The sequence below is a fragment of the Micromys minutus genome, assembly GCF_963924665.1.
Source record: "Micromys minutus genome assembly, chromosome: 32".
Classification (NCBI taxonomy): domain Eukaryota; kingdom Metazoa; phylum Chordata; class Mammalia; order Rodentia; family Muridae; genus Micromys; species Micromys minutus.
This window is the reverse complement of record NC_137967.1, coordinates 17,341,915-17,367,952: the sequence shown is the minus strand read 5'-3', so window position 1 is coordinate 17,367,952 and position 26,038 is coordinate 17,341,915. Positions and strand designations below refer to the sequence as shown.

At 41.5% G+C, this 26,038-nt stretch overlaps 1 protein-coding gene across 1 annotated transcript; it reads left to right on the top strand.

Moving 5' to 3' along the window:
• Positions 1 to 14,732: 14,732 nt before the first annotated feature.
• LOC308413320 (cytochrome P450 2G1) lies at positions 14,733 to 25,146 on the top strand (the record flags this gene model as incomplete). Its single annotated transcript, XM_080908250.1, has 9 exons — positions 14,733 to 14,912; positions 15,454 to 15,616; positions 16,762 to 16,911; positions 19,458 to 19,618; positions 19,923 to 20,099; positions 21,784 to 21,925; positions 23,278 to 23,465; positions 23,571 to 23,712; positions 24,965 to 25,146. 9 exons carry the CDS (start codon positions 14,733 to 14,735, stop codon positions 25,144 to 25,146), a joined length of 1,485 nt encoding a protein of 494 aa, XP_080764376.1.
• Positions 25,147 to 26,038: the final 892 nt, after the last annotated feature.

Here is a 26,038-nt window from a genome sequence, read left to right as displayed (position 1 = left end):
CCAATACCACACAGTGTCATCCACTATCTTTGGGTTTCCAAACATCACATGTTCTCTCGAGCATCTATTCTAGCAAAGTATCACTTGCACTTTTCCCAGGATACTTCTTTGCAAAACATCCTCATACAAGTCTGCTTCAAAAAAAAAAAAAAAAAAAAAAAAAAAAAAAAAAAAAAAAAAAAAACCCTCTTATAAAACAGTTTCCAGAAAAATATCACATGACATTACTAAGTCTCCAAAGATACCAGAAATTTTCACTTCAGTGAGATAAACCAGTCACAAAAGCATAAATACCACCCTACCAGATATGGTAGACAGGAGTATAGCAAGCCCTGCCTGAGTTATATAGTGAGTATGAGGTTGACCAGACTCTGAACTCAAAAAGGACAGAAATATGGAGCCAGAAACTGATGCAGAGACCATGGAGGGGTGCTGCTTACTGGCTTGTTCATCATGTTTTACTCAGCCTGCTTTCCTTCTTTCTTTTAGTTTTTTTTTTCTCCCAAGGATTTCTTTTTGTTTGGCTTGGGGGAAGGGGTTATTTGTTTGTGTAGGCTTATGTATTTCAAAACCTACATTAATAAGGGTTCTTAAATGCGTCAACATCCCTATTAGCCCACTAACCAAAGGTAAGAATGGAAAGTGGCTACTAGGACAAGGGGAGGTGGACCTGTTTAGAAGTCATTTTTGGAGGTGATTCCAACCTTTGTTGTCAGATGTTCAGTCCACCACCAAAACACCAAACATAAATCAGCAGCAATGGCTTAACCCAGAAGAATCCAAGAGGCTCCACCAATCAATGCAAGAGCACTGTCAGTGAAGACCTGTATCAATGAAGATCATTGAAGACCAACAAGGTGAACCAATGCCAGAGTGTCATCCACTGCCTGTAGGTTACTCTTTGCAAACATCACATGTCCTCCCAAGTGTCCACTCCAGCAAAACTTCACATGCCCTTTCACCAGACAGGTGAATCACCACGTGTCTGTTCTCAACAAAACATCTTCTCATAAGACAGCTTCCAGAAAAACATCACATGATTGATTCTCCAAAGAAGTCAGAAATTTCCACTTCAGTTTGTTTGTGTATTTTGGGGTTTTGTTAATTTATTCACTTTACATCCTGATCATAGTTTCCTCTTCCCTCTTCCCTTCCCAGTTCCTCCCTTTTGCCTTACCTCCTCGACAACCACACCACCACCCCATCCATCCTTTCTTCAGAAAAGGCTCAAAAAAATGGAGAGGATTCCCATGAATGTCAACCTGTCTTGGCATATCTAGTTGCAGTAAGACTAGGTGTATCTACTTCTATTGTGGCTACACAAGGCATGCCAGTTAGGAAAAAGAGATCCAAAGGCAGGCACTAGAGTCAGAGATAGCCCCAGCTTCTGCTGTTAAGATTCCCACATGAAGACTGAGCTGCACAACTGTTACATATCTGCTGAAGGCCTAGGTCCATCTCATGCATGCTCTGTTTCTGTGGACCCCTATGAACCCAGGATAGTTGATTCTGTATCTTTTCTTGTGGTGTCCTTGACCACTCTGGCTCCTTTAATTCTTCATCATTCTCCTCCATAGGACTCCCCGAGCTCTGCCTAATGTTTGACTGTGCATCTGTTTCCACCAGTTTGCTCGGTGAAGCCTCTAAGATGAAGTTATGCTAGGTGCCTTTCTGGAAGTATAGCAGAGTATCTTTAATAGTGTCAAGGGTGCTCTCTCTCTCTCTCTCTCTCTCTCTCTCTCTCTCTCTCTCTCTCTCTCTCTGCCTGCTTTCTTATAGCATGCAGGACCACCAGTCCAGGCCCCACCCACAATGGGCTGGGCCCTTCATCCTCAATCACCAATTGAGACAATGCCCTACAGGCTTACCTATAGCCTTGTCTTATAGAAGCATTTTCTTAATTAAGGTTTTCTCATCTCAGATGACTTTAGCTTGTATCAAGTTAATATAAAACTGTCCATTGCAGCTGAGAGGACACGGCTCCTAAGGTAGATGTTGTTGCTCTTAGTTTCCTAAATGATCATGTCAAATTGCCTTCTAACTATTTATGCTTGTGTCCATAAACCTGAGCTGCTCCCTATGTTGGTCAGAGAAGCTTCTTTGTGAAGTGAGGAGCAATCAGTCAATTCAAGAGACTCATAATTTATCAAAGGGCTGGGAATAAGAGACTGAGTGCTCAGCCCTAAATAGACCATCTTTATCACCCACCCACCAAGGCTCATGAAAGAAGGCTGTGATGGTTTGAAAATGCATGTTCTATGGAAACTGCCACAGGAGGTATAGCCTTGTTGGAGTAGGTGTGGCCTTGTTGAAGGAATGTGTCACTCTGAAAATGTACTTTGAGGTCCTATGCTCAAGCTCAGTGTAGATGAGACACCCCTCCCCAACTCCTGGCTGCCTGCAGAAGATAGTCTCCTGTCTGCCTTGGATCAAAGTGTAGAATGCTTGGCTCCTACAGCACCAAATATGCCTGCAGTGTGCTCACACTGGACTGAACCTCTGAAAGAAACTGTAAGCCAGTCCCACTTAAATGTTGTCCTTTATTAAAAAAAAAAAAATTAGCTTGGTCATTGTGTCTCCTCTCAGCAGTGAAACCAAGACAAAGGGATAGAAAAGATGTGTGGTGGTTTAAATGTGTTTGGCCCATGGAAAATGGCACTATTAGGAGGTTTGTCCTTGTTGGAATCGGTGTGGCTTTGTTGGAGGAAATGTATCAATCTGGGGGTGGGCTTTGAGGTCCTGTGCTCAAGCTCAGGCCAGAGTAGAAGCAGAGCCTCCTCCTGGCTGCCTGTGGATCAAGATACAGAACTCTTGGCTTCTCCAGCACCACGTTTGCCTGCACACTGCAATGCTTCCTGCCATGATAATGCTGAATTGAACCTCTTAAACTGGAAACCAGCACCAATTAAATGCTGTCCTTTGTAAGAGTTGCCTCAGTTTCTACCCACAGTATGACTTCCATAGTTCCCTTTACTGATAATTTCTAACTTTAATCCACTATGATCAGATAGAATACAAGAAGTTATTTCAATATTTCCATGTTTATTAAAAGATGCTTTGCATCTCAATATGTAGTGTATTTTAGAGGAAGCTCTATGGCTGCTGAGAAGAATTCCCCTATGGTATGTGTTTGGAATACCCATTGTATAGAAGTCAACTCTGTCCATTTGATCTATGAGGCAAACTTTAATGTTTTTCCACCTATTATTTAATGTCCTTTGGTGAGAGTGAGACGTTAAAATCACCTTTTACTACTATCTTGGGATTAATTGTAGTAGGACTTTAGCAGAATCTTTGTATCTGGAATTGACTTGCTAAAGGTACCTTTAGTTTAACAACAAAAAGAACTTTAAGGAGGTGCTCTAGGGTTCAGTCCCACAGAGGTTGTTCCCCTGCTGCTGAAAAGCCTGAATTCATCCTTTAGTGGTTATCTTTTTTTTTTGATCAATTGTTATCCTATGGAATCTGCCAACACCAGCAATTAATCTTTAATTAGACCTAATAGTAGTTTTTATGTAATTGCATGCACCCAAACTTGATGTGTATATGTTTAGAATAAAAGTTTTTTCTTGATAGATTGTTCCCCTGGTCAATAAGAAGTAACCTTATTATCTCTTTTTAGTTAGGGCTTAAGTCTATTTTGTTAGATATAGAATTATAATGACTGGTTCCTGGGTCCTGTTACTTGGAATGCTTCTTTCCCCCTAATATAATTTCTGTCTTTTATAATGAGATGTATTTCTTGTAGACAGGAGAATACAAAAAGATGGATCCAGTTTACCAATGGAACTGCTAGCCCATATCTTTATATTTGAAAATTGAGACCACTAATATTCAGTTACTATTGAAAGGCAAGTGTTAACTCTTGCCATTTTGTCAATTTCATAGAGTTTGGTGCTTTCCTAGTTATTGCTTGCTAAACAACTGCTCTAGCACCATTTGTTTTTATGTTGTTTGGTAGGTTGGTTTTGTTTTTGCTGTAGCCACTTTTAGCTCCCCATCTATACCCATTCCTTCTTCTTTCCTCTCTTTTCATCTCATGACATGTTGTCATACAAAACAATCTCTGTAGCCCAGATGGTCTAAATAATTGATCTTTCTTGATTCTCTCCAACTAGTGCTGACATTACAAGTGTCTCTCATTCTATCTATCTATTTATCTTTATCTCTCTCTCTTACACACACACACACACACACACACACACACACACACACACACACACACACACACAGTGCCTTTACTTTTAGTCTCTCTGCTCTTTTTTGCACATGCCAGACAGATGCTCTGTTGCTAAACTACATATAACCCTGCCCATCACTTCTGTCTCTCAATTATCTCTGCAAATTGCCTTTGTTCTTGTAGGTAAAGCCTGTTTATGTTTACAGTATTGGTTGTTGGGATTGAAAAATCCTAAAAATGATATTGCTGATTTATTTGAAGATAGCAACAGTGATGGAAAATTCCATAGTTACATAAAGACTATCTCAGCATCATTCTGAACATTTTGGTTTTGTACAGAAAGAGGAGGAAGGGCATGGAGTGAGGGATGAGAACAAGGAGTCAGAGGACATAGACGGAGGGGAAGGGAAGTAAGGGCTATCCTTGGGTAAAGTCCCCAATTGTCAGAGGATATATTTTAAAAAAAATAAAACTTGGAAAATAACCCTTTCTTGACTTTGATTATAGTTTCTGAGTGTGGGTAGAAACTGAGAAGTGTTGAAATGTTGACAGAGTCCATTCAACTTTGATATTCTTAATCATTAATGATTTGACCGTGGCTAGAAAAGTTATTCTTTACTCTTCATGTAGTCTGTCTAAACATCACAGATTGTGATTCTCATTGGAGCAACTTCCCATGTTTTGTGCTGAGATTATTAATAATCTTCACTATGCATTGCTTCTCAGATACACTTAGCATCCAATTCTTTGATTTTTAACCTTCCCAAACTGAAACTAAAATAAATAAATGAAAGCTTTGTGCTATCAGTTTTGCACTTGAGATTACTTTTTTATTTTCTGAGAGAGGACCTGGGGATAGGGACATCACAGAGTAGATTTTTTTTCAAAATATAATATTATACTAAAATAGTTAGACAAGCCTGAAAATTTGCATGTGAAGATGGGCCAAGATAGAATTTAAGTCAGATCTTCTCTAATTTCAATTGCTATAAACAAAAGTTTTCTATGGATAAAAAATGTTGAAATTGTATATTTTATAGATATTCCATGATCACAATATGCTGTTATCAAGATGAATGCGTTATTATCCAGAAGCTCTGTTTAGGTTTTTCTGTTTTTTCTGAAAGACCTGTGAGAGTTGTGCCTAATATCAGGTAGGATTAGCATAAAGCTGCCACTCATAATTTCAGGTATAATATGAAATGTTTAGTTGGCCATAGCCTTTCTTCTTTAGTCTAAATCTAGCATCTTCTAAAGCTCTGTATCTGAATTATTATATAGGGTATCGTTTTTATTCTTTGAGAATTTCATATCATGTGTTCTCATCAAATCTGCCCCAATTTCTTTCCCTCCAATTTATTTCCACCCACCACCATTTCCTCCCCAATTTATATATATTTTTTAATCCACTGAGGTCACTTAGTGCTACTAGTATGTGCATGACTACTGGGCCTAGTGGATTGTGAATAGCCTCTTGGAAGCTACAACTTTCTTTAAAAAAAAAAAACAAACTGGCTTTTCCTCTCCAAGCAGACATCAATAGTCAATGGCTCCTCAGATGGAGTGGTCCTTTTTGACCACCTCCTACATCTATGGTAGGTTTTAGTCTGGCTTGATCTTTCATGTCTTGTGCATGCTGTTACGGATGGCTATTGTGAGCATATATGTGCAACTTCTTTGTCATGTCCAGAAAACAGTCTCACTTTCGTCATCCACTACCTTTGGCTCTTAAATCTTTTTACACCGTCTTCCACAATGATACCCTGAGCCTTGAGAAGAGCATAGATTATGCACATATAGATGCACTTTTAGATGCTACCTTGAGACTATGTACCTCATAAAACCAAAAGGCTTCTTACAACTAAGAGCACCATCAGTTGAATAAAGACACAGCCCACAGAATGAGAAAAATCTTTACCAGCTATACCTTTGACAGTGGTTTGGTGTAAGCTATATACAAAATGCTAAAACCTAAACACCAAGAAAACATATAATTTGATTAAAAATTGGAATATATTAAAAATCCAACATGGAACTAAGTGGATAATTCTCAAAAGAAGCAACAGATAGCTAAGAAATATTTTAAATTTTTTGATAGTTTTAGCTATCATGGACATACAAATTAAAACTATTTTGAGATTCTCACCATAGACAGGTGGCTAACATAGAAAGTGACAACAAATGTTGATGTGGACGTGGACAGAGAGTGCAAACGGTTGCAGCCACAATGGGAATTAATGTGAAGTGTTCTCACCAAGCTACACAGAAATTTACTACATGGCAGAGCTATACAATTCTTAGGCATACGCCCAAGGGACTTTCCACCCTACTACAGAAATACCTACTCACTCATGGTCAGTGCCGCTCTGTTTGCAATAGCCAAAAAAAAAAAAGAAAAAAAAAGCAACATCTTAGATTAAATTGCAAGAGCCAGAGGACCAGGAGGCCTGATACAAGAGAGTGTCATCTATACATGACAGAGAAGCTATACCCATGGCATCTTAACAAGGTGGTTACCTAAGTAAGACCTACATATGACAACACCTGTTGACATGGGTGAAGAAAATTTTACAAGACCCCACTTATAATGAAAAAAGCAACAATCAGCCTGGCTACAGAGGGGAAATTCTTCTGTTCAGGGAGGAGCCCACTGATTGGTATGGGGGCTTTTTGAAAAGGTACAAAAAAATATATTTTATCATTGGTTCATTAAATTGTCCCGAAAGATCCACAAAGATCAGTGTGTGTTTTTTAAATCATGTTCTGGTGGAAATATCAAGGCATAAAAGTGTTCAAGACTTAAATCTTGGGAATCTTTATATTATGTCATTTTAAATATAGTGACTTATGCTATTAACCCCACCCCCTTACTGGTTGAACCCTTGACCATATGCAAGGTCTGAGCTGAGAGATTTGCATTCAGGTCACCATAAGCCACAAGCAACTCTGTAAAGAAGATACCGAGCTCCTTACAGATTCTGAACCTTACCTTTGTGTCAGCTGTCCTGGATAGTTTTATGTCAGCTTGACACAAGCTAGAGTCATCTGAGAGGAGGAAGTCTCAATTGAGAAAATGCCTTCATAAAATTGGGCTATGGGCAAACTTGTGAACATTTTCTTAATTAGTGATTGATAAAAAAGGGCCCAGCCAATTGTGGGTGGTGTTGGCTGTGGGCTGGTGGTCGTTACTTCTACAAGAAAGCAGGCTGAATAAGCCATGATGAACAAGGCAGTAAGCAGCATCCTTCCATGGCCTCTGCATTAACCCCTGCTTCCAGGTTCCTTCTCTTTTTGAGCTGCTGTTCTGATTTCCTTTGATGATGGACTACAGTGTAGAAGTTAAGCCAAATAAACCTTTTCCTCCCCAACTTGCTTTTAGTCATGGTGTTTCATCACAATAGTAGAAACCCCAGTCAGATGTTAAGTTGCATTCAGAGAGGGGTGATTTTGAAGGTTGCCTCTTAAGCTCTCATCAGTCTTTTTTTCTGCTGAGGGGGAAAATAGTGTAAATGTTATTATATATGATCCTATTTTTCCATTTTTAAGAATTTTTGTTGTCTGTAATTTGGGTCTCATAGTCAGGTAATCATTGCTTAGATGATGATACTGAGATGATTTCTTCTAGTAATTCTGAAATCCATGTCTTTAGTTCAACCTGAGTTATTTGGAATTGATAAAAGACAATGGTCTGCTTTCTTTCCTCAGGATGCAGACACTCAGCTCTTTCGGTGCCATTTGGTAATGTTATAGTTAAGAGAATAAGTCCTGGTGGTCTTTAAGCAGTAAAGTGATCGTGCTTAACAATAATTAACTGTATATTTTAAAATAGAAGAGGGGGTTTTGAGTTTACTTATCTTAAAGAACTGAAAGAAGACTAAGGTTATAAAATATAATGTGGTGGGAGTGGAGGTACCTGATGAGCTCATGCTAAGTTGTGCCCCTGAGAAATCATGCCACACGACAGACTTGGTATAAAGATTTATTTGGGGGGAGGGGAGGGAGGGAGGACCTGGAGAAGTAGTAAAGGCAAAAGGGTAGGAGTGGATCTATGAGGGCAGAGAAGGAGGGGCAGAGAAAAACAGACAGACAGACTGGCAGAAAGAAAGAAAAGAAAGAAAGAAAGAAAGAAAGAAAGAAAGAAAGAAAAGAAAGAAAGAAAGAAAAGAAAGAAAGAAAGAAAGAAAGAAAGAAAGAAAGAAAGAAAGAGGGAGCGAGGGAGGAAGGAAGACAGAAAAAGGAGGAGAGAATGGGAACATATGGGGAAGGGGAGGAAGAGAGAGAGGGAGAGAGAGAGATGAGGTGGTGAGCACTCCTTTTACATGCAGCCTGCTCCTGGTGGCAGGTAAAGGCAGCAGGTGACATCTTAAGCCTTTGCTAGGTTCCTGGAAGGAAAACCACCTGTAAGTCAATAAAGGTAATAGATTAATAACCTTTACTTGGCCATCACCCAGTATATACATGAAGGAACACAATTTTATCTAATACGTGCATGTGCAGCCATGATGCACCCATAAATATAAATTAAAACAAAAAAAAAAGTTCTACTGTTATCATAGGAAATGCTTAGAGGAAAGGCTCACTTCAGAATCATCAGTCTCCAAGACTACATGATCTTTTCAAGCAGGGGAGGACTCAGTACTCATGCCCCACCTGGCCATAGTTCTCATCAGCTTTAAGAAACAAGAACATTATCTGCTGAGTCATACCACTGCTGAGTCATCATCTTACTGCTGAGTCATCATCTTACTGCTGAGTCATCATCGCAAGGCTGAGTCATCTCGATACTCTCTCTTTTCTACCTCCAGTTCAAACCTTTTATTTGGATTTCTCCCCATCTGTGTTGGTTTTATTCTGGGAGGAAGGGAAGGAGCTGGGCCCTTCTTTTCTCAGTGATATCACTTTCATGATCAGTCTCGCTGTGTCCCCCACCCCAATTCTACCTCTACTCTCCATTTCTTTGGATTTTCTATTAGCTTCTTGTCCTGGTTGGGGTTTACTCCTAACTCCTGGGAAATCTCACCTCAGTGTTGTCACTCTGGTTTTGTTTCTTGTGCCTCTATCCTCTTGATTTCTTGGGTCTTCTCTTTCTGTTGGGATCCAGTAAAAGGACTTATTCTAAGTACTATCGTTTCCTTTTTAGACTCCATTTAATGATAGGGAGAAACTAAATTCAGGGTCCCAGGCCCTAGGAGAGCTGGGGACTTCTCTATATCTGGACAGCATCTGTTGTGAACAGCTTTCTGAGTCAAGGTATCTCAGGGACAACTTGTGAAGAGACAGTTGTCTGAGTCCAGCCATCTCAAGAACAACTTGAGATCTTGCTGGCAGGGTTAAACAAGTTTTTGTTCCCAGGCCTAGGAATAAACACCAATCCCACTTCTCCAAATGTTTTCTTAATTGTCTGCTAATTGGCAAAATGTATAGAAATTGCTGTTATCTAAACCAAGATGACCACGTTGTAAAAATATAGAACTAATTGCCTCTTATATGCACATGACCTGCTCCTTTGTCCCCTTATCACTCTGAACTCTACACCTAATATCTACAAAATGAACTAAGAACCTTGAAACCAGGTGCTCTGGATACGGCCCAGTCTCCAATGGGTACTCTCTTGTTTAAGCCATAGGGCAAAAAAAAAAAAAGTTGGATAACATTACAGCTCACCCCGGCTCACCCCTTGCTTTGTGTTCCTTTCCTTCTAATAAGTTGTTCAGTCTCCCTTCAGGGGTGAGGTTCAGATCCCAAACTGGCTGCCTCCCTGAGTGTTCAGAAAATAAAGCTTTCATTTTTAGGCTTCCATATCTGAAATGAGTTTTCTCGGCTTCTACCCCAAACCCAACATTTCCTTATCCAACCCAGGACCACCCACCTAGGGTGACACTGCTCATGTTGGACTGGGTCCTGCTGCATCAATTATCAATCAAGAAAATAGACATGCCCCCAGTCCCACATAACCGAGACAGTCCCCCAAACTCCAGACTTCTACAGAAAACTCTGGTCTGTGTCAAGTTGGTTGTGGAAGCTAACTAAAAAGCAGGCATTCTGCAATCATTACTTCTCTTTAATTTGCTTCTAGTTGTGAGTTTGAGTCCTCCTTCTACTCCTAAATATCTATCTAGAGGAGAGCTTTCTCTAGGTCCATTCTTGTCTGATTGGGTAGACTACACACAGCTGTCACCATGCACACCGCCTACACTTCATCACCACAACCATAGAAGAATTAAGAGACTATACCTGTGGGGTGTGTTTGTGTTGAGGGTAACTATTACAAAGAGGTAAAACAAAACTAGGAATCAAGTGAGGGAAATGAGAGCTGGATGTCTCATGAAAAAAAAATCCTAGGACCGGCAAATGAGAGTTCTTTTTTTTTTTTCCTTCTGGGATTGCATAACCTCAATTAATAGTTCTAAATCCATCCATTTTCCTTTCAGAGAGGAACAGGATTTGAATTCAGGTACATACTGGATTGTCATTAGCCATTTTCCTGTTGATGAACTTGCATATTGGTTTCATCTCCTTGCTACAGTGTGTAACAGGACTTTCGTGTGCCGGCCAGCCATATTAATAATGACATTCAGGCTTGTTAATATTTTAAAGCTTAAACCTTAGCTGAGCTGTCTCTCAGGTACTCTTATTGGAGTAACCCTGACTCTATGTACCACCATGTGACCAGGTATATCTCTCAGCTCCACTCTGGTTTGTCTACCTCTGTGTCCACTGGCAAATCTCCCTCTGATTTCTTCTCTCACAGTCCATCCCTCTATTCCAAACATCTGCCCTCCACTTCCTGCCCAGCTGTTGGTCATCAGCTTTTTATTACAGCCATATGGCCCAGCTATTTCACCCCTGGGCATCTACTCAGGGAACAGATATAATCAGATACGATTCTAGATTACCTTAGAAAGGTGAGGAAGAGTGAATATTTACAAAATATGAGACTGGTGATGCACCATAGAAATAATAATACCAAGATCCGGCTAGCATTTATTTTAACTCTCTGCCATTGAGTATACAGAGACAAACCTTCACACAATGTACCGCAACCATAGCGACTAGAGCAGCAATCAACTTGGAGGTACAAGTATATCTATGGTAAGCTATGGGGTTCACTGGGCAGATGCCCAGGGGTGAGATAGCTGGACCATATGGTAATTTGGGGAGGAATGTTATTATTTTGTTTTTGTTTTGTTTTTGAGAAACCTCCAAAATAATTTCTATTGTGTATGCATGTATATATGTAAACAAATGTACACATATGTGTATAGTATAACATGTAGAAAGGGGGATGAAGAAAGAGTAATATTAGGAGATGAGGAAGGGCAGAATACAGCTAAAGGACACTTGAGCCCTGGAAGAGGATGTAAAGCTGATTGCTTTTCTGGTTTCTTTAGAAAGATCTCCCACAGCAGACCCAAGACAAACAAAGTGACATATTTAATTGGCCTAGAATTTCCACCACTTCTGGACACAGGACACCTCAGCTTAGCCAGATAAACCTTCTTCATTCTCTCTGCTGAGTTCTCTCTATGTAGTCCCCAGCCGGCCCTAAGTCCTGCTTTAGCTGATAAGATTACACATGCGGGGGTCATGCCTGACTCCAGATCTATTTTCAGAACCTGCAGATAAATGAAAGGGGACTCTGTTTTCAAATGTGAAACCCAGACACCTGAGAAAGATGTCAGATCCATGTGACGGTGCCCATTACACCGAGAAAGAGAGCAATAGCCTGTGACTTTGGGGACAGGAAAGAACATTTTGCAGATATTTGACATAAAAAGAACTGGAAACTGTTTAGATTAATTAAGACAGTGAATGTTAGGCAGTATCTCTAATGGTGACTCTTACCCATAAGGCAGGGTTTGGAGGGGCTCTCTGCATCTTAGACATACATCATGAACTTAGGATAAATCAACACAATCTAATCTTATATCATAATTTGTATCAAGAGTAGATAAGAATTTGTATGAAATCCTATAAAAATTGGTTTACTTCTTTTATAGTACTTTATTGAATATTTATAAATGAATATGTGTATCCACCAAATCCATTGGCAACTCCCAATTCCCCTCCTATGCCCCTGCCACTTTTCCTCCCAATCTCTCTCTCTCTCTCTCTCTCTCTCTCTCTCTCTCTCTCTCTCTCTCTCTCTCTCTCTCTCCCTCCCTCTCCCTGTCTGTCTGTCTGTCTGTCTGTCTCTCTCTCTCTCTCTCTCTCTCTCTCTCTCTCTCTCTCACACACACACACACACACACACACACACACGTCCACTAAGTCTACTTGGTACTGTCCAAATGTACAATGTACAGGAGTGTGGGACCATCTACTGGAGCTAGGGCAGCCTCTCAGGCTCTGCATCCCTGCAGAAAACTGACTCACTTTCAGCAGCCCTTAAATTCCAATAGCTCTTCAGGTAATGATGGGACTTCATCACACACACACACACACACACACACACACACACACACACACACACACACACATCCATGATGGCATTTGGGCTGGCTTGATTTCATGAAAGCTTTTTGCCTGAAGTCCTTGCCATTGTGAGTTTATGAACACAACTATGTCGTGTCTAGAAAATAGTCTTTCACTGCACACATCCACTCTGTCTGGCTCTTCTCCCTCTTCTGTGATGACTCCTGAGCTTTGAGTATGTGTGTGATGTAGTTGTCTTATTTAAATATGAGAATTCCACAGTCTCTGATTAACAGTTGGGGAAAACTATTATTGACCTTTCTCCCCCAATAGTGTTCATAGAACCTTCCAACATTATGAAAGCTAACTAGTAGGAATGAAACTTTTAGGCAGTACCAACTTAGTACCTGTATGTCCTACCATGGATACAGTGTTGTAGGAAGTGGAGGAAACCCTGAGAAAGGAGGTCCTGAGTGAATGTCTATTGTTGATGTGGGCATGTGACATATACCAAAGCCTTTCTCCTCTATGGCACAGGCTTACAATTGGTTAAAATTTTCTTCCCTTGGTCAAAGGATGAGTATTTATGGACAACTGATCAGTGTGTACAAAAACGGGTAATAACAACTTCTTCCTCCTGGTTGCTTACAACCTGAGACAAATCACTCACACAAAGACCTTCCACAGAGACTAGCCAATCCCTCCCCTGTGATGTAGGTAAGAGACACACTAAGGTTCTGGGTTGCAGCCATAGTGGGTGCAGCTCCACCTGACTCCAGCTGTCTGGATGTCTGTATGTATGCCTGTCCTTTCTTCATTGCTTTGCCTTCCCTAACCACAGTTCAAGACCTGAGACTTAGGAGTCAAGACATGATGTCTTCAGTTTCAGGGTCTTACAGTTATTCTTAGGAGGGTAACCAAGGCAATAGCCTGCAATGTTTGGAAGAGTCTACAACACCACTGACAAGAACTCCTAAGAGGTAACTCACATCCGGCATTTGTTATGCTTATTTTTGATAGCCTGGGGTGTCTGGGGAGGCACTGTCACTCTAATATAGGGTACTCCATTTAGATCTCTTTAATCCATGTATATGTGTCTATCTTAGGAAGTGTCTACACTAGTAGATTCCAGTATAGTGTTTTCAACCATTTGTAACTTACTTTCATTGCAATCCTAAACTTTCAACCTTTTGATTTCTTTCCTTTCTCCCTCTCTCCCTCTCTCCTTCCCTCTCTCCATTCCTTCTTTCTTTCTTCGCCACAAACTAAAGGATAACCAGAAGATTCACTCCAGGAGTTTGAGACAATAAAAAATAGTATTATTCCTATTTGACAGAATGTAGAATTGAAGCCCCTGAATAGATGGCTTTCTAGAGACTAAAAATGGTTAGAACTTCAACCCGGATGGTCCCTAAATGTTTGAACTCAATAATTGATGTTTGGTTGTATCTCAACTGTCTAGTGAGCAGTGCCAAGGAGTCGAAGTTGAATTTGAGATTCAACAGAGCCAGGAAACATCAGGCAGTTACCACTCCACAGTCCATCTGGGCCTCTGATGCTTTATCTTAAGAGAGTTAAGGGTTCAAAGATGAAACAAGCAAACAAACAAAATGACAAATACTCAAAGTAATCCTCATCGCTTTTATCAAAGGTGTTCAGAAGGAGGAAAGTCTCTGGGCTGAGTGGGGGTTGTTTGCATAATGTCCTTGGACTTGCTAAGCTGAGGATTGGAACATCTTGCCATGGGCATTCCGTGGGCAGGTGGAAGCATTCCTCCTAGGGCAAAATCCAGAAGTCTAAGAGAGGAAGGTTCTCAAAGCAGGATACTGTAGGAAAGCCTATACTTTATAAAGACTCCCTATAAACAAATGCCACAAAGACTATGAAGCTGAGGGACAGGTGGGAAAGTTGAACTATGAAGAAAGGAGATAGCCCCTCGCAGGGTTTTCCTGAATGAATTCAATATATCTCTGCTTAGGTGAGAGATTACATAACTCCACACCTACCAAGCAATTTGTTTCCTGATGGCATAACACTGGGATAGTATTCCCACAAGGTTCAGGTTTCTGAATAAGCTGATCTAGAAGCTATTTAGGCAAGCTCCGGATCCCAGGACACAAGCCCTCAACTTAGCACCATGGCGCTGGGAGGGGCCTTCAGCATCTTCATGGCTCTCTGCTTGTCTTGCCTGCTCATCCTAATTGCTTGGAAGCGGACCGGTAGGGGAGGAAAGCTGCCCCCCGGCCCCACACCAATACCATTTTTGGGGAACCTGTTACAAGTGCGCATTGATGCCACATTTCAGTCCTTCCTGAAGGTTAGTGTGGTCGTCTCTTCTTATCGTGAGTGGTAAAGGCCCCAAAAGGCACAGCTGAGGTCACACAGAAACTCATGATTGCTAGGTGCAGATTCTGAAACAAACATTAGGAAACATAGGATTCTAAAATTACAGAATCTTAAAAGCAAGTGCGGAGGGGGGGGGATCTTAGGAACATTGAATACACTAGATTCTGAGTACACTAGACAGAACCCCCTTTTCTCGGGACTGTAGCTCATGATCTAAGGATTTGGGGGAAATCTCATTTCTTTAAGTACAACTTTCACATTCAAATTGTCTTAAAATGTTAAGATGCTAGAAACCTAGCATTTCAAAGAGAATGGCTGAAGATCTTAGAGTTCAGCTAGTCCAACCTCATTGTTTCATAAACAGAACTATGTACAAAATTAGGGACATTTGCAGTCCAAGGAGTGGTCTTGATGTTTTCTTCGCAGTAGCCCTTCCGAGCTCAGGACCTTCCTCTGGTCTACCTGTCATGCTCCAATGTACTCCTTCCTTCAGTGTCTTCTTTCACTCCCAGCTCCAGAAAAAATACGGTTCTGTGTTCACCGTCTACTTTGGCCCAAGGCCAGTGGTTGTCTTATGTGGACATGAGGCAGTGAAGGAGGCCCTGGTGGACCAGGCAGATGACTTCAGTGGCCGTGGTGAAATGCCTACCCTAGAGAAGAACTTCCAAGGTCATGGTAAGTAGCAGCAGTAACAACAGAAAGGATTGCCACGGACTCAGTGTTCAAGGGACTCTGCTAAGTGGCTCACGGGAATCGCCTACACAGACTCCCTTGAGGAAACTATGGCTGCTCTGCTAATTGATGATGAGAAAGGTCAGGAAGTGGCCCACAGGGTGTGTGAGAGCTGCTTTCCTTTTGAACTCCAGAAATTGGACTCTAAACTGCCTGTATTGCTATTTTTATGATTAATTTTAATGTGATATCATTTATGAACCTCTCAAAACCTTCACGGCCAAGCTGAGTTCCTATCTTTCCATATGTATATGCATGTCCACCACAGGAATATGTTCCTGTGTGTGTGTGTGTGTGTGTGTGTGTGTGTGTGTATCACAAACAATTCTTGTCTAGTGTTATCCATGCATCCACTCATACTTGCCTGAATTCCTCAAATGCAGGAAGACTAATCTCCCTCTTTTCATCTATCTATCTACCTATCTATTTATCTATCAATCTATCATTTATTTTTATATTGATACATTTCTCAATTCTACCCATTTGTCCATAAATCCACCAAAATACATTCCCTATCCTTTGTATGCAAACATCCTATTATTCATGTATCTCTCAATGTCCTATCTGTGAATTCACTCATAGCTCCATTCATACAATGAATTTTCTATCATTCACACACCTATTAATCTTTCCAACCAGCCACTCTTCTATCCACACATCTATCCACTATTCATATCCCATCTCTTCCAGCCACTATCTGGTCATCTTAATCCCTCTATCCACCAACACTTTACTCAGCCATTGACTCTTTCAACCTCATAGACAGACAGACAGATGGACAGACATACATTTACCCACCCACTCATCACACCACACATCATTCCAGTCCAGAGCACTGGCTGCTCATCCTGGGGACTGAAGTTTGATTGCCTGAAGTCAATCACAGGTTGCTATCCTGTAAGAAAATATCCTAGCTGTCCCTGATAATTCCTAGCCTTATTTTCTATTCCTTCAACCTGGAATATTTTGAAAAGAATTTTAATTTCCCATTGAGTCTTGAAGGTTGAACTTTCATAATCTTGTCTACTACAGACTTGAGCATAGGAAAGGGAGAGAGGACAGAAGCCTGATTACTGATCTCCTTGCAGGTTTAGCTTTGTCTAATGGAGAACGATGGAAGATTCTTCGGCGTTTTTCCCTGACTGTCCTTCGAAACTTTGGGATGGGGAAGCGGAGCATCGAGGAGCGGATCCAGGAGGAGGCTGGCTACCTACTGGAGGAACTCCATAAGGTCAAGGGTATGGATATCACATTGGTTGACTCGGTGAATACAGGAAGCTCAGTTATGGGGAGGCTGGCCTTGGTGGGAGAAAGACCTGAAATAAGAAAGGATGAGAGAACCATTAAGAGTTTGTAGAGATTTCCAGTGAGATTCCATGTTAATAACAAGCTGAAAGATTCTGAGAGATGACTTGGCCAGAAACGCTCATCAGTAGACCTCAGAGGTTTGTAACTCAAGAAACCATACAGAATTCTAGTGTGGTGGGTAAGCTTGTGTCTTTTCCTAGAGAAAGGATCAAATGTTGCTATGTTGTACATGCTTTATTGCGATGGAGAAGACAACATAGAATCCCCCATCATCACAATTTTTAAGGGTAGGTAGAATTTGTTGGGCTGCAGAGGTTGCCCGGCACTTATGAACATTGGCTATTCATCCAGGATATCTGAGTTTGATTCCTAGCACCCACATGAGACTCAAAACCAACTATAATTCCAGTTTCAGGGGATCTAGTGCCTTTGTCTGGTACCAGGCACGCATTCAATACAAAGACATACATGCAGTTAAAATACCTACACACATATAAACATTCAATCAAATCAAAATTTTAAAGAGTATGGTTTGTCAGTGTTAGGCACATTCAAGTCACTGTAGAACAAATGCTTAGAAATTTCTCATCTTAAAGGTCCTTACTCTCACCCATCTTCAATGTGTGTGAATGTATGTAAGTATGTGTGAGTGATCGTGTGTGTATATGCGTGTATGTAAGACATAGGAGAGAGAGACAGGGAAGGGGTTCACTATGCAGGCAGGCTGGCTTTGAGCTTACTTTATTTAAAACTCTCTGTCTCTATCTCTGTCTCTCTGTCTCTCTGTCTCTCTCTCTCTCTCTCTCTTTCACACACACACACACACTTTTTTTCAGGAAACTAATCTCTTTAATATTTTACTACATTGATTTTTGTAAAATTATATTTATATCATATTCTTTCCCTTCTCAACTCTTCCCAGATCATCCCCACTTCCATATTCACCCAGCTTCGTCTTCTTTCTCTTAAAATAAAATAAAACAGCAAAAATAAAAACACTACTAATGGAAAAGCTGTTTGTAATTGAGACCTGCTGGAAAAGGAAAACACATTTTCTCCAATGTCAATGGATGTATCAACCACACTCCAGAGAAGCCCCAATACCCAGGAGCAGGGGGGAACACAAAACAAACTCTGGGTTTATTGTTGTTGTTGTTGTGTATGTGTGATTTTTGTTTTATTTCAGTTTTTAAAGGTATCTAGTTTTGGTGTAAAATTAGGTATGGAGCCAATGAAAGTCAAAAGAGAAAATACAAAGATTAAATACAGAAACAAGTAGATAAGAGACATAGACATATACCTCTTTAAACTCTTGTCTGAACTCTGTAGACAAATAAGGAATCTACTCATGGCTTTGAATGGCCCTATGCCTCCAGAAGCTATCTACTATGATGTATGCCTGTGTGGTCTGAAGAAATTGACTCTACACCATTTACTTGACCAACATTCTATTTTAGAGATAATACATCAGAGACCTGGTGAAATATTTTTCATATATTTATGTTTGATTTGTGCATGTGTGCTTGGATGTTCACGTGTGTATGGGTACACATGTACTTGCAGATGAATGCACATGTGTTTAGGGGACAGAGGTTGACATCAGATGTCTTCCTCAATCCTTCTCATGTCTTTTTACTGGTTTATTCGTGGATCATAGCTGTACCCAGAGCTCATCGATACTACAAATCTAGTTAGCCAGCTTTTCCCAGAGAACTCAGGTCTCCACCTCTCAAGCGCTAAATCAGAAACAGGTTGCTATACTTTTTAAAAAGGTCCACCTTCTTATTTGGGTGCTTATATTGGATTCTAACTCCACTCTAAAAGGTTATGAGGCAGATTATTTGTCTTTTCCCCAGCCCCTGAAAGGATTTCTTAATCAGCTAAATGGATTTTTTTATAGACCTCCACTAAACTCCAGTTTTCTTTTTTAAACTATGTTATTACTATTTTATGGATACAGATGTTTCACTTGCACATATACCTGTGCACCATATGCATGTCTGGTGTGTCCAGAAGCCAGAAGATTCTTCAAATTGGAGTAACAGATGGTTCTGAGCTGCCATGTGGGTGCTAGGGATTAAATCCTGGGTCCTTTGCAAAAGCAGCCAGTGCTCTTAACCACAGTCATCTCTCCATCCCCTCAGTGTCCCTCCCCACCCCAATGTGTCCTCTGTTACTTTCCATTCACAACACATTTAGTTAACAGCAACAGAATATCATGTTGAACTTCTCTATAGTTTCTTAAGTGCCTACCCAAGACTGGAAGTGATGCCAGACATTTTACATGCAATCACCATGTTGAATGCCCACAGGTCAATTGGGAGATTTCCAAACCAGGTTGCAGTGTGGAAAACCTAGACTCAGATATGATACTGGGGCACTCATACATACCCATAGACATCAGACCTAGAGCTCTGTGCCAGCACTGTGTAATTGACTGCCCTACCTCGTTTGTGAAGACTGTCTCCACCCTTAGGAGCTCCCATAGATCCCACCTTCTACCTGAGCCGCACTGTGTCCAACGTCATCTGTTCCGTCGTCTTTGGAAAACGCTTTGACTATGAGGACCAGCGTTTCCAGAGCCTCATGAAGATGATCAATGAGAGTTTTGTGGAGATGAGCATGCCCTGGGCACAGGTGCTTACTAGTCACTAGGCAACTCCCTGCCCACCCTTCATCCTCAAAGCAAGCATATTCCCATCTTCTACCCAACCCTCCTCCTTTTATCCCTTAGAGGCACTTACAATTCATCCTGTCTTTGTGTAGCTCAGGCTGGCCTTGAACTGCTGATCCCTCCTTCTCTGTCTCCTTTGTGCTGGAATTGAGAGTGTGCCCTAGCTCCAGCCACAGACTTGAGCCCATCTCAATGACTTTAGAACTGGGCCCATCTGGTCCCTGGTGCCCATGACTGACACATGCCCTCTTTGCCTCTGCTCTACAGTTATATGATATGTACTGGGGAGTCATACAGTATTTTCCAGGAAGACACAACCGCCTCTACAACTTGATAGAAGAACTCAAGGACTTCATTGCATCCAGGGTCAAGATCAATGAAACATCCTTTGACCCCTCAAACCCTAGGGACTTCATCGACTGCTTTCTCATCAAAATGCACCAGGTACCTCTTCCCCGTACACCGGTTTTTCTGTCTTCTGAAACCTTCATTATTGGCAAACCCATCTGCAACTGTGGAGGGTGTGTGAGAAAAGGTATTGTTTCGTGTAGTTTACTTTGATCTCTGGATAAAATGTAGAAATTAAAGAAATGTAAGCCTCTTTCACCTTTAAAATAAACTCACTTGAAATAAATAAAATCAGATTTCTTTTAGTATGTGCTATGATATTTGTCAAGATTCTCTAGAGCAGTGGTTTCAACCTTCCTAATGCTGTGACCCTTTAATGGGGTTCTTCATGTTGTGGTGACACCCCACATTGTCCCATTGCTACTTCTTAAGTGTAAATTTGCTGTTGTGATTAATTGTGACATAAATATCTAATATGCGATACCTGTTGGGTTTGTGACCCACTGGTTAAGAACCACTGCTCTAAAAGAACATAATTAACAGTGTGTGTGTGTGTGTGTGTGTGTGTGTGTGTGTGTGTGTGTGTGTGTGTTTAGGATTTAATAAAATGGTAAAATGGTTTACAGGCTATGGGTCATCTAGTCTACCAATGAAAGGTCCAAAAATCCAATAATTGTTCAGTCTGTGAGACTGGATGTCTCAGCTAGTCCTCAGTATATGCAAAAATCCTGAAGAAGTTGGCTTCATTGCTGCTGAAGGAAATAGACTTGTCAGCAGTAAAGTCAAGCAGGCAAGGAGAGAGACGGCTTCCTTCTTCCATGTCCTTTGGATAGGCTGACAGCAGAAGGTGTGGCCCAGATGAAAGTGGATATTCTCACATCCAAGATTTAGATTAGAAGTAGATCTTCCCACTTCAAATGATTAAATTAAGAAAAAAAAACTCCCCTACAGGTGTGCCCAGCCATTAGGGTTTTACTCAGTTCCAGATGTAGTCAAGTTGACAACCAGGAAAAGCCATTGCATAGTAATTATATATTAGGGAGCTTCCTTATAAGCAGACAGTGTTCACTGGTCAAAACCCTTCATCTTGGTGATCATGGTCTACTTTCAAGTAAATGTATCTTAGCTTTCATCTGTGATAGACAACCTGCGGTGTGCCTGGCTGGCTTCCGGTAATCTACCTCCTCCATCTATCCATTGCTTCAAGGAACAAGTTCCTTATTCTTCATGACACCACTGGGTATATACACCATGCTTTTTCTAAAATAAACTTTGAATCTGCAAAGTTTTGCATAGAGAGACTTAAAATCTTACAGTTTTAAGACCACCTATCTAACAGGCATATCAGTGAAAATCAGAATGTGCCTTCAGAGACTCAAAATTGAGAAACTCGGAAATTTGAGTTTACAGCTTCAAAATTACAAGTTTAGTGTCTTTGAGATGTAGCAGCATGCCTGCATGTTGACCATTTGATCTCTGGGAAAAAAATCATTAGAGAGCCTGTATAGTAGGCAGTTGAAAGCTGTGTGCTCTGATGCCTTCCAGACTTTCACTCTGGATTCTGCTTCCAGACTCTTCTTGCCCACCACAAGCACACTGGCCTCCCCTTGCCGTTCCTCTAGAACACCAGACACACTAGACCCCTTTGCTTGTGTTGTTTCTTTTAACTCAATCCTTCTTTTACTCCTTTTACAAATGCACCTCCTCTACACGGAGGAAAGAGAAAGATAAAGGGTGAATGGGGTGATTTTGTTAACAACCCTCCCCCCTTCGATTTCAGGATAAAAGTGACCCACACTCAGAATTCAACCTCAAGAACTTGGTTCTCACCACCCTCAACCTCTTCTTTGCTGGCACAGAAACTGTGAGTTCCACGTTACGATATGGATTCTTGCTGCTGATGAAGTACCCCGAGGTGGAGGGTAAGATTCACTCTGAGCTTCCTTGGAGGGATAGCAGTCTTGAAATGGTACAGTCCCACAGCCTTAGCCTCTCTTCCCTCAATGACCTCAGAACATGGAACTCTTACCTCCCTGATTGGTCCCTGCATTTGTTTTCTATGGCTGTTTGAGAGTTACTAGCCTCTATATGTCATCTTACCCTTCTTGTCAGGACTTCTCAGAGTGGCTTCCACTACAGTGATATCTCTCTCTCTCTCTCTCTCTCTCTCTCTCTCTCTCTCTCTCTCTCTCTCTCTCTCTCTCTCTCTCTGCCTTTCTAGTTCCCAGAGCTGCCTGTCTTGAGTTCCTGGGCTCAAGACTGCTTCCAGCATCTGCAAAGTGAGAGTAGCCCATTGTTCCAGCTCTCTGCTTCTTCTTCTGACTCTCACCAACCCCTTTCTCTATGATTGAGATACATGACTACTCATGGCCAATATGGATAATTCAGCGAATCTCCTAATTTCCCAGAAACCTAGAGGGAACTGACAAGTCCCCTTTGACCTTATGTTATCCATTCACCTTACGAAGGTGAATCTTTCCCCTTCCCATTTCTCTTTGAGGTGAGATCTCTGCATAGTCCATGCTGACCTTGGCCCCAGGTCACGTGTACCATCACACCTACGTAAGGCTATTTGAGGACCACTGCTCTGCTGACTACATTATCCATATCAAACAGACTTCATATCTGATAACCTTTCATTTGATCTGCTTAGAGAACTACAGTAATCAAAAGTCATTTCTTGCTTAAGAAAGCTCTCTAATCTGGCCTTTCTCTGTAAGAGTCAAGTTCAAAACAAGCCTTTGGTAAATAAAAGCAATGTCTGCATATACAGTTCACCTGATCATTATCCCTCCCACCCCCATGGTATTTTTAAGTAAAAACCAAACTCCCATATGGCATTCAAGGATCTAGGCTCTGTAGCTCCTGCTGTCTGACGAGCGGTCAGGTACCAGTGATGGCTGTCGTTAAGTGTAACGAAGCAATCCAAACACTAATTCTCACTGTTTTTCCTGGCTCTAGAAACAGAACCCTCATCTCAAGATCCTTGATGTAATAACATCTGCAAAATGCAGAACAGGGCTTGCCCTAACCTCTCAGCACATACATTCCCAGGCCAGACATGTGGCTCAGACCTGGAATCCAGCACATATGAGGCAGAGAACATTTGAAACCTGCACAATCCCCATAGTGAGTCCCTGTCCAACATGGACTACCCAGTGAAACCCTGTTGACAAAAAAAAAAAAAAAGCACATGTCCCCTAACCACAAAAACAAAGACCAAACAAGGACAGCAAACATCAGCTTTTCTGGTATATTTTCTGCCATCTTACAGCCAAGATCCATGAGGAGATTAACCAGGTGATTGGAACACACCGTACCCCAAGAGTGGATGACCGGGCCAAGATGCCCTACACTGATGCTGTCATCCATGAAATACAGAGATTGACAGACATTGTGCCCCTGGGTGTCCCCCACAATGTCATACGGGACACTCATTTCCGAGGCTACTTTCTACCTAAGGTGAGATTGTACCCCACTGTTGCCCTGTCATTCTCTCTTCCTGTTTGTATAACCCTACTCCAACTGCCCAACACAGACCTCTAATGGCCTCTGTCTGTCTCCCAGGGTACAGACGTGTATCCCCTGATTGGCTCAGTCCTCAAAGATCCCAAATACTTCCGCTACCCAGATGCTTTTTATCCTCAACACTTCCTGGATGAACAGGGGCGCTTCAAGAAGAATGATGCCTTTGTGGCCTTTTCCTCTGGTAGGTAATTATGACTAAACTCCCCCCAGATGAGTACTAGAACAGTCTTTCCAAAGTCTCCATTATAGAATTATAAAAATCCTAAAATTCCAGATCAGGGAATATTAGAATCATTCACATTAATGATTAGGGGGAAAATAGGTAGAGCAGCAAAGTATTGTCTATGACAATGTTCTCAGTATTCAAATAGCAGTGGTAGTAAGATTTCAGGATAAAGGCTAGCCTGGGCTAACAGTGAAATCCAGACTTTAAAACAATTGGAAATAGTAATAATAATAATAATAATAATAATAATAATAATAATAATAATAATAATAATAATAATAATAATAATAAAATGTTAGAGCAACGATACCAAACATTTAGTAAACCTAACCATAGTATGTTAAGAATCAAATTAAAAATATTTCATGTTTTGTCAGCCACATGACCTTTGTCTGAACCACTCGTGTCTGCTGCGTGCTATAGACAACTGTGGCCACAAGTAACACTTAAGTGAGTGGTCCTGTATGTGTGAAAATGTAAACACTCTTATTCAAGGGCGCTAGAACATGAAACACACTTAACTTACACACGATTTCCAAACACTCTAAAAGATGAGAAGCATGCATGCCGTACAGACCCAAAGCAACACCATAGACTCACGTCACAAAGGTGAGGTGGCCATCGAGTAATCTTGACATCATGGAATCCCTGGAGCCCCGGTAAATTATTATACCTCTCAACCATGAGACAGACATTAATCCCCTCCCCAGTGTTGAAACGGCTCTTGGCAGTCGGGAAGGTATCCTCAAGTACAATTCTCAGCCTTTTTGTTTTTAATCTAACTAGTATCTGATATCTAAGGCATTTGAAACATCTTTGAGGAATTGAAATGAAGAGAGTTTCGATTTTGTTATTCTGATCTGGATATGGAAATCACACATGTTGGAGCAAATGTTCTCACTGAGACACATACCCCAGCCTCTCACTGGTGGGATTCAGTCAACGCTCCGATCTGAGTCACACCCAGCCCTCATGGATCCTTTGGAACCTGTCAGTCTGGTTCTAACCCAGGTAGACTAGGTCAGCAAAAAACTAACTACCACCTGCCCAGTCCCTCTAGGTGGCGGGTAACAGTGGGACCCTAGTAAGTCTTAATAATGACTCACATCGTGGATACAGCTATGGGTTGAGATGCTGAGGTCAAGGCTGCATAGGGTGGTTATGGTAGGAACATGGCGCACACCTCCTGCATCGATTGTGTCTACAGGAAAGCGCATCTGTGTTGGGGAGGCCCTGGCCCGCATGGAACTCTTCCTTTACTTCACCTCCATCCTTCAGAAGTTCTCCTTACGGTCTCTGGTGCCTCCTGCTGATATCGACATCGCTCACAGAATCTCAGGCTTTGGCAACATCCCCCCAACTTATGAGCTCTGCTTCATGGCCCGCTGAGGGCCCACTGTGAGGCCAGTCACCTGAGAGCTGAACTCTGCTGGAGTTCACGTACACCCCATCACCCTTCAATCCTCCCTACCCCTCTAAGAGAAGTCGCTCTCATGACTGTGCTGAGACCACCGGTCAGGAGACATGTTTGCAAAAACATGGCTGTATGTATAAAGCAGGGTTCTAGCTGCAGTCTCGGGGAAAGTCTGAAGGTTGAGTTAAATTTCCTGAATTTCTCAACCTCTGCTCAGTGGGCACCAAACTATCAGATGCTGTCAGTTCACATGATCCTTTGTCTTTGCCCTGATAATGACCGGAATGTACTCCACAATTCTTTCCTGTTTGCTTCTATTTCTACTCCCCAATAAAGAACTCAAGACTATTGACCGTAGCAAGCTTACCGAATATCACGTTCACAGTTCTATTGTTTCAGCCTGGGCTGAGACAACAAGGCTGAAAGCCAGGAAGCAGTATGTATGCACAACAGGCCCAGGGGACAATTAATCCAAAAACTGATCCTTGAATGTAGTCAAACAGAGCCCTTCCACACCCCTACATCACAACCCAGCGTGACATAATCTTTGGTTGGCTGTATTAAACTTACATAATATAATATAATTCTTCACTCCCCCAACAGAAGTTTATCATAGGCAGAATTTTCTTTAGTGCAAAAGGGAGGGTGAAGGGCTGTTATAGAGGAGAAACAGGAGCTCCCATGGGGTGCCGACCTGGTCTTTTCTTTCTTTAGCTTCTAAGGTGTCTTCTACCTCAAGGTGATGTGTAAGAACTTCAAATGGGCTTTTTGAATACTTGTTACTACTAGCAATTCCCTGTCCCACACAGGGGTCCCCTGCTGGTTTGGTCACCCCATGTGGCATGAGGCATCTTAGCTGGTTCAGTG